The sequence below is a fragment of the Astyanax mexicanus genome, unplaced genomic scaffold (genome assembly GCF_023375975.1).
Source record: "Astyanax mexicanus isolate ESR-SI-001 unplaced genomic scaffold, AstMex3_surface scaffold_75, whole genome shotgun sequence".
Lineage (NCBI taxonomy): Eukaryota > Metazoa > Chordata > Actinopteri > Characiformes > Acestrorhamphidae > Astyanax > Astyanax mexicanus.
Genome location: NW_026040085.1, coordinates 48,538 through 57,158, shown reverse-complemented (window position 1 = coordinate 57,158; position 8,621 = coordinate 48,538). Strand labels below are relative to the sequence as shown.

Sequence of the window (8,621 nt, the reverse complement as noted above, 5' to 3'; positions counted from 1 at the left end):
TAGACACGAGCGCTAGCACATCACTCATCACTCACACAACACACACATCTATACAACAAAACACAGCTATTTATACTGATTTATAGCTAAACACTGCTAATCTAAATGAAGCTACGCTGTACATAATCCAGTCCCGACCTTTAAACACAGTTTATCTTATTGTAAATATTGCAAACATGTTTTTGATGTCTAAAGATGTTTTCCTTTATTTTATAACAGGAGCTAAAATGCTAATGTTACTAAAAAGTAATAAAAACTCATCAGTTAGCCTGATGTGTTTCAAATTTAGTAAACTTGTTCTCATTATAGTTGCATTCTTGTACAATGAGGTTTGTCTGTGTTTCAGCTTAGAAAGCGAAGGTCAGAGTTCAGGGTCAGCAAAGCAAGAACCTGGGAATTAAAACCACAACCCTGTAATCAATAACCCAACTTTGTAAACACAGCATAATACAGCTGTTTTTATCTCTCTTCCTCTCTCTCTCTCTCTTCCTTCTTACGCTTCTCTTCCTCTTCATAAAGCCACTTCTCACAGTCATTGTTCCCCTTCTTCTCTTCCTCTATTCACCTTTCTGTTTTATTCTTTTCTTACTTCACCTCTCTACCCTCTTCTTTCCTTTCTGTTCTCTCTCTCTCTCTCTGTTCTCTCTCTGTTCTCTCTCTCTCTCTCTCTCTCTCTCTGTAAGAGGACAGGCGTTTCTGTAGGACGGTTATTTTCTGCCTGAATGAGTCGGAGTTTAACCAGCTTTTCTCTGCCCAGAATCTTTTATAGAGTGTAAACTCTTACAGAAGTGCTGAATTGAGTTTAATGAAGGTATTTAGCTGCTTTAAACTGAGAGCATTGTTGACACAGATGAGCAAAGGCACACAAATACATTAGTTGGCTTGATTAGTGGAGAAGCATCTCCAATAGAATAGAACTCTGGAGCAGATAAACATGAAGCTGTTGGCATGGTGCCTGATGCCAGTCATGGTTTAGAGGGTATAAAGCCTGGAGCTGTGGAACTGGGTTCTCTGGGATGAAGTTGCTTTTAGGATGAGTTGGGGGAGTGGGGATGATCCAGCATGACCTCACTGACTCTCTCGTTACTAAATGCAATCAAATTTTCACAGCAGTGCTCCAACAACTTGTAGAAAGCCTTGCATGGACAGTAGAGACAGTTACTCCAGCAAAAGCAGGATAAACTCTTTTTTAGTACCTTTATTTTAAGCCAGTCAGTACTGTTGTTTAATATATAACTATTTCAGCACTCAGATACTTACCATATACTGTGTGTTTGGTGTGTGTGTGTGTGTGTGTGTGTGTGTGTGTGTCTCAGGTTACTCATGGCCGCTTCCTGCAGTCCTGTGTCCAGTGTGGATCTACCTGGACGTCCTGTTGTCCACTGCGTCCATCATGCACCTGTGTGCGATTTCTCTGGATCGATACGTCGCCATCCGTAACCCGTTCCACCACAGCCGCTCGCGGTCCCGCGCCCGCGCCAAGATCACCGCCGTCTGGACCATCTCTGCAGGTCAGTCAGTGTCTCCTCACACACCACCTCACCGCTCTGAGAAACCAGGGGTTTCTGATAAAATGTCCAGTGTGCACCTTTATTAAAAACAATAGTAGTTTTACCCACCTTTACCTGAACAGCGTGCTGATTAACCAGATCCACACTGTAGCTGCACCCAGTCACCATGCCTACATCTACTGTCCTACCCAACATTACTGTGTGGGGTTTAGGGTGGGTTCAGGAGGGCTTTGGCTCCAAGTGGTTTAGTGCAGGTGTTCATCCTGGGATTCAGGTGGGCTTTCTGAATGGACCCCATCATTACAGCCGACTGTAATCTCACACAGGTCCTGTCTAGATTCCATGATCAGTGCACAATCCAGATGGAACCCATGTTTAACCTCTACTGGTTCCATATGGGGTTCCAACATGAACCCATAGACAACATCCTTGTTCCCAGTCGGGCGACTCATATGAGCTCTACATGGACATTATTATCTGGAGAGGGTGTTTCTGATAATTGGTAAGAGGTGACCTACAGGGGTTAACCTGGTAACAAAACAGTGAGTTTTGGAATGGCAAAATAAATTTTAATATCTGTGGAAGTGAAAGAACAAAATACGTGTAAAATAATAAAGTGGCCAGTGAGTGGAATCACAGTGTCGGTGTTTCTAATAACAGCTGGTAATAAATACCACATGTTTTCTCCTCTGAGCTTAACACCATCATCAGCCTGACGCTGGGAACTGGGTATACTGGTAAAGGCTGATGGGTAAAAGTGTATAAAGTGTAATTTTGGAATTCTGGGAAATTGTCTTTCTGAGAGGAGAATAAAGAAACGGTGAAAATTAGAGAAGGTAACTGTTAGAAACTGCATTAAACTACAGCCTCGCCAATATCCTGCTGATTACACCAATCAGCTCCAGCCAAGAGGACATTACTGAACCACTAATGAGCAGAGAGAGAGAGAGAGAGAGAGAGAATGATAGAGAGAGAGTGAGAGAATGATAGAGAGAGAGAGAGAGAGTGAGAGAATGATAGAGAGAGAGAGAGAGAGAGAGAGAGAGAGAGAGAGAGAGAGAATGATAGAGAGAGAGTGAGAGAATGATAGAGAGAGAGAGAGAGAGAGAGAGTGAGAGAATGATAGAGAGAGAGAGAGAGAGAGAGAGAGAGAGAGAATGATAGAGAGAGAGTGAGAGAATGATAGAGAGAGAGAGAGAGAGAGAGAGAGAGTGAGAGAGAGAGAGAGAGAGAGTGAGAGAATGATAGAGAGAGAGAGAATGATAGAGAGAGAGATTGAGAGAATGATAGAGAGAGAGAGTGAGAGAATGATAGAGAGAGAGTGCTTAGAATAATCAAGTGCTTCTGGAAATCTCACACTTCAGTAAAGTGCAGTTCGGTGAATAAAAACCACAAAGCTTCCCTTTACCTTCCAAACTCCATAACTACAGTCTGGTGAAAATATTACACTTACTGTCACGTTTAAACTACAAACCAGAAGTGAGAAACATACATTTCACTCTGAACTCCCCTGAATGTTAAACAGTGAAGTTGTGATTGGTGCCTATAAAGGCTAACAATATACAGCATTATGTAAAACAGTTAGTGCAGTTAGTGCAGTTAGTGCAGTTAGTGCCGTTAGTGCATGGTGCTACCTGTACTTGAACAGCCTCCAGATTTTCCCTCATTCTCCAGACCCAGTGATTTATAACTCTTAGGGATTTTTTTAATCACAGGACTAATTATGGGATTGTTTGGGGGAGGAGCTTATTACTGCTGGTTTGTTTTCACACACAAGAACTTTTTTCAAATCTTATGCCACTTTTATGTGTGTAGTTTTAAAAAGCGTAACATGATAAGTTGAAGCATCACCTTACAAAATTAACCAATCACACGATTCCACACACAGACCCAGGCTCATCTAGTGCAGTCCACAACCAAGTTCACTTTAAATGAACCCCAGACCACCGATTTTACTCGAAAGCACTTTTCACACTTAACCAAACACATTAAACCAACAGAGAAATCACACCTGGACAGTGTGCTTTTAATAGTTAGGGTAAATGTTAAAACAGTAATATCAAAAGTCATGGGACAGAAATAATAAATAATAAACTGGTTAAATTCAGTGTGTGTGGAATAGATGTGGAATTTCTGAACTGAGTGGGAAGGAAGGGTTGATGATCTGGACTCTGATCTGGATCTCCAGCAGTCAGTGATCCTCTGCTTCGTCCTAAATCTGCTCCTTTTCTACAAACCGAAACCCCTGAAGATCCGCCCTGATGTGCAGGATTTATCGTCACCATGGAGATCTCTTATCGCCATGGCGATTCTGCTGAAACTTCGTCCTTGAATGATATCGGACGGCGGCGAGCGAGGGACGGATGGATGGGGGTCAGGATAAATAAATGCAGCTACACTAATGCTACACTTGCTGATGGGAAAAGGCATTGTTTAGGACAAACAGAGCAGCAGAGTGCTCCATAAAACTCACCCCCCCGACCCCCCCGGCGAGAGGAGTGCGCAGAGTGAGGCGCTCTGTCCTTGAACAGAAACGACTCCCATAAATCACTACTCCAATAACGTCCAATTCAGCGTCCCATCGAGTTTATGAGAGGAGCGATTCCCCCGCTGATGTTTGTTATTCATACAGTGAGATAATGGTTTATATTACAGATTCACACTGACTTCTGTACCGGAGTCAGGAAACGGGTCATTTACAGAGTTATGGATGATTAGGGTTAGAGCTGAGGGCGCTGAGGGGGATTTATCACCGTTTACTCCCCTCACAAACCTAAACCTCCACACTGCAGCTTCAGCTGTGTCCTGGAAACTGTTTTCTCCTAAACCAACACATTTTCTTTTTAATAAATATAATAATACATTTTGTGGTTTATCCAGGTCGACAACTCTTGGTCAGTTTGTAGTTGAACAGCTAATTTTAGGTGAGTTGTATTTTTATTGTGAGTGAAACAATAGTATATTAGTTTTTTTTAAAGAATGTTTTTGGCAAAACCTTTTTAGAGGGTGATAATAATAAAAAGAGAGCAGCAAAATGCATCTGTACATAATAATAAATAATAAAAGAGCAATAAGCATTCACATTTAATATCATTTACATTTTTGTTGCAGAATACCACAGAAACATATAATAAATATCACAGATACACATAGAGGATACCACAGAAACACTAAGTACCGCATAAACTCAAAAATACCACACATACTGAATACCACAGAAACACACATAGAATATATCACATATTTTTCCTAAATCAGAATGAAACAGTTCTGTTTTTGTGCCGCAGTAGATCTGTTTTTTTAGTTTGGCCGTTATGGATGTGTGATGAGTTTTAGGTGCGCTGTTGGTAGTTACCCACCACAGCTGATCAGGAGACCCAACACACACACACACACACACACACACTGTTTTGTAGATGCTTCAGTCGTAGTGATCTTGGGCACCTTGAAGATCCTCACACTGTCCATTTCTCCAACCTCCAACTAATGAAACCAACTGTCTTATATGTGCTGCTGTTAGCAGAAAGTCCGAGCCGTGTGTGTGTGTGTGTGTGTTGTGGGGAGGTGGGGTTTGGTGGGGGGATGAGGGGGTTTATCTAGAATGTGTTGGAAACATCTGGTGGGTTTATTAGAGCATTTTTCACATTACTGCGCCAAAACCATTTCAGCCCAAATAAGCTATTTGTGACGGGCATGGGCTTCAGGTTAGCCCCTTAACTACACACACACACACACACACACACACACTGAAGTACACACACACACACACACACACATACTGAAGTACACACACACACACACACACACACACACACTGAAGTACACACCCACACACACACACACACACACACACACACACGGACGTACAAACACAAGAAGATTGATTAAGCACTGCAGTATAAAATGTTAGCCACCAGTAGCTCCCCTGCATTAGTGTTTAATTAAACTAAAACTGTATGTAGTTATATACACTCATTACCACGCTGCTCTCACTGCCCATCGTTTGGGTCGTGTACTTCTTAGCTAGTCACGCCTCTACAACACACTCAAAGACATGTATCCCAGTTAACAGACTTCAGTGGGAGATATAATATATAATATTATAATATATATATATATATATATATATATATATATATAACTGGACTGGGAGAAGCAGGATGACTGTTTTGAAAAATTGCTCTATTAGGTAAACTGAATTGTATTAATAAAATAAAACAAATGAATCCAGTATGCTTTTTTGTTTTTGTGTGTTTGGCAGGAATCTCAATGCCCATCCCGGTTCTGGGTCTTCGTGATCAGACTAAAGTCTTTAAAGATGGCAGCTGCTTTTTGACGGATAACTCCTTCGTGCTGATTGGCTCGTTTGTGGCCTTCTTCGTGCCGCTGACCATCATGGTGGTGACCTACTTCCTGACCATCAGCGCCCTCCAGAGTGAAGCTACTCTCTGTCTGGAGCAGTTGGTTCCCCGGCCGCGGTGGAGCACCGGTTTGACCCTCAGTTTTCTGCCGGGTCCGGCGTTCTCGCCCTCGGAGAAGAATCTGTTCCTGCGTCGTTCTCTCAGCCGAGACGCCGGGGTCTCGTCCTCGCCATTCGGACGCCGCACTGCACAGTCGCTCGGTAACGAACGCAAGGCCTCTAAGGTCCTGGGCGTGGTTTTCTTCCTCTTCGTGGTCATGTGGTGCCCGTTTTTCGTCACAAACGTTCTGGCGGTGGTCTGTCAGCCGGCCACCTGCCACGACGACATCATGGGTGGGTTGCTGAACGTCTTCGTGTGGGTGGGCTACCTGTCGTCGGCCGTGAACCCGCTGGTCTACACGCTCTTCAACAAGACCTTCCGCTCTGCCTTCGCCAGGTACGTGAGATGTCAGTATCACGAGGAGAAGAAACCGCTGCAGCTCATTCTCGTAAACACTATCCCACCGCTAGCCTACCAGTCCACACACCTACCGCTCGCCGGAGGTCTGAGAAACGGGAGCTTCTCTTCACCTCTTCCGAGTAAGAAGGAGGGGGGGGGGGGGGGGCAGGGGGGGGGAGGGGGGGGGGGGGGGGGAGAACGTTACCTGCGTTTAAACTGAACTTCTACCAACTCAACCTTTAAAAAACAGTGTGCCAAATCTTTGGGTTCTGTACTGGGCCCTTTCTTTTTCTTACCCTGCAGATGGAGCTGGATCTTCTGAGGAATTCCAACTAGGAATTTTACTGTCCAGCAGAACTGATCTGTGATTAGTGGATCAACCCCCCTGTGTTCAGAACAAAACTCCATCTCCTCCTGATTCACACGTCATGGATGCAGGTTTACTAAACACGGTTAAATTCAGAGCATCTCTGGACCGTCTTAACATACAAAACCCAAACCTGAGACAGAAGAAGAAAAGCATTATTAAATATAAAAGATCAAACCAGCCATGTGAACAAAATGAGTGTGTAAAATAATTGTGTTCTGTCTGTGAACAAAATGAGTTTTGTATTTTGTATAAAGTCCAGATGTGGGTATTTTGTATACGTCTCTGTACTTGGCGGTATTTCATAGTCGCTTTTCTTCATGATGTCGGATTCAAGACTCTGACTGAACAAATCTTTGGTTAAACAGTAAACGGTGTTCATTAAGAGGTTTGGGAAATGTTCACACGTTTGGTAACTTTAATCTACAGTAATATTTTTGTGAAGTTGTTCAAATCAACAGACATCAATTTAGCCATGTTCATTCCTCCAGATCCTCTAACACAGAAATAAAGATGGGTTTAATAAACTGCGGAGGGTCTTTAGACGCACTTTACCTCAATCAGTGTTGTTGTCTACTTTGCAGCTGAAGATGAAATGTTGTGATGTTTGAAATCAGTTTTTGATGTGATGTTTTCAGGTCATTCATGCTGAATTCAGATTCTTTGTGATTAGCATTCAGATTATCAGTAATGCTATTCGGCACATTCCTAAACAACAACGTCGAGTTACAGAACTACATTTAAATGAACAATAGTTTTAAATGTTCAGATGTTCTTTTTACCAGCTGATAAAGTTTATAAGATTCTATTTAAGGATCATCGTCTCTAAACGTGAAAAAGGTTTTTGAGATGTTCCTCAATAAAGTTTTCAAAGAGTGAAGAAAATTTGGTGTATTAAAATTCTTATTATTTAAATAAGTTGTGACACAGCAGGATGTTGTGTGATGTGGACCAATCACAGTCATGGGTGAGTCTACCCACCCCTTACTGCATACCCCCCACCTCTTATATTTATTTTCTATTTGTTCCCAGAAAGTCTCATCTGATTGGCTGATGTGGTCCTGCGGTCCATGATGACGTGGGGGAAATTAACATACATACATCTAAGCATAATTTGCTTTAAATATGCTTGTTTAGGAAATGTTTATATATATTAATATATAGAATAAGCAGGTATTGGTATCGGCAGGTACAGAATTACATGTACTTATACTCAATTACAGAAACATGGAATTGATTAATCCCTATTAGTAATTGTTTACTGCTGGAGTCAGCAACTATTTTTTTGGTACTTCTTTAAAATAAAGCTCCTTTATAACGTGTTTATAACGTGTTTATAAAGTGTTCATAAATAGTTTAGAAAGTAGTTTATTAATGATAATTATTAGGTTATAAACCATTAATAAGCAGTAAATATATATTCAAATAATACAAAATATAAATATATTCATAATTAATACATGACTTTTACAATTCAGTCATCAAACACATTTACCAAGAAAACTCTGTACAGATTATTAGAGATTATTCAGGGAAATTTGTGGAGAGATTTTGTGCTTTGTGGGAAAAAGAGAGAATTTATGAAAAGATAATCATACTTATAAAAGTCTTTAAATTATATTAAACCTCTATATTAAATTTTTAGACTTGATGACAGTTCATTATAAAAGTGATATCAGAAATATATTAGCACTATTAGGACTGATTTAAAAGGAGCTTTAATGTTATGTAAAACTTTATTACAATTATAATTAATCATTTAAAATTGGAAAATGAATCTTCTGTTCACACACACACACACGCTGGGAATCATCTGTAGGAATTGTTCTGTTCAGGTTATTTTTATTGTCTGAATAAAGTGATGAGTTGTTGTTATGGTGACCC

General features: G+C 41.1%; 1 protein-coding gene across 1 annotated transcript; it reads left to right on the top strand.

The window, feature by feature from the left end:
- Positions 1–1,321: 1,321 nt before the first annotated feature.
- LOC125798675 (5-hydroxytryptamine receptor 2A-like) lies at positions 1,322–7,616 on the top strand. The gene is made up of 3 exons (XM_049474198.1): positions 1,322–1,511; positions 5,773–6,510; positions 7,552–7,616. The coding sequence occupies exons 1-3, from the start codon at positions 1,394–1,396 to the stop codon at positions 7,614–7,616; spliced, it is 921 nt and encodes a 306-aa protein (XP_049330155.1). The 5' UTR covers positions 1,322–1,393.
- Positions 7,617–8,621: the final 1,005 nt, after the last annotated feature.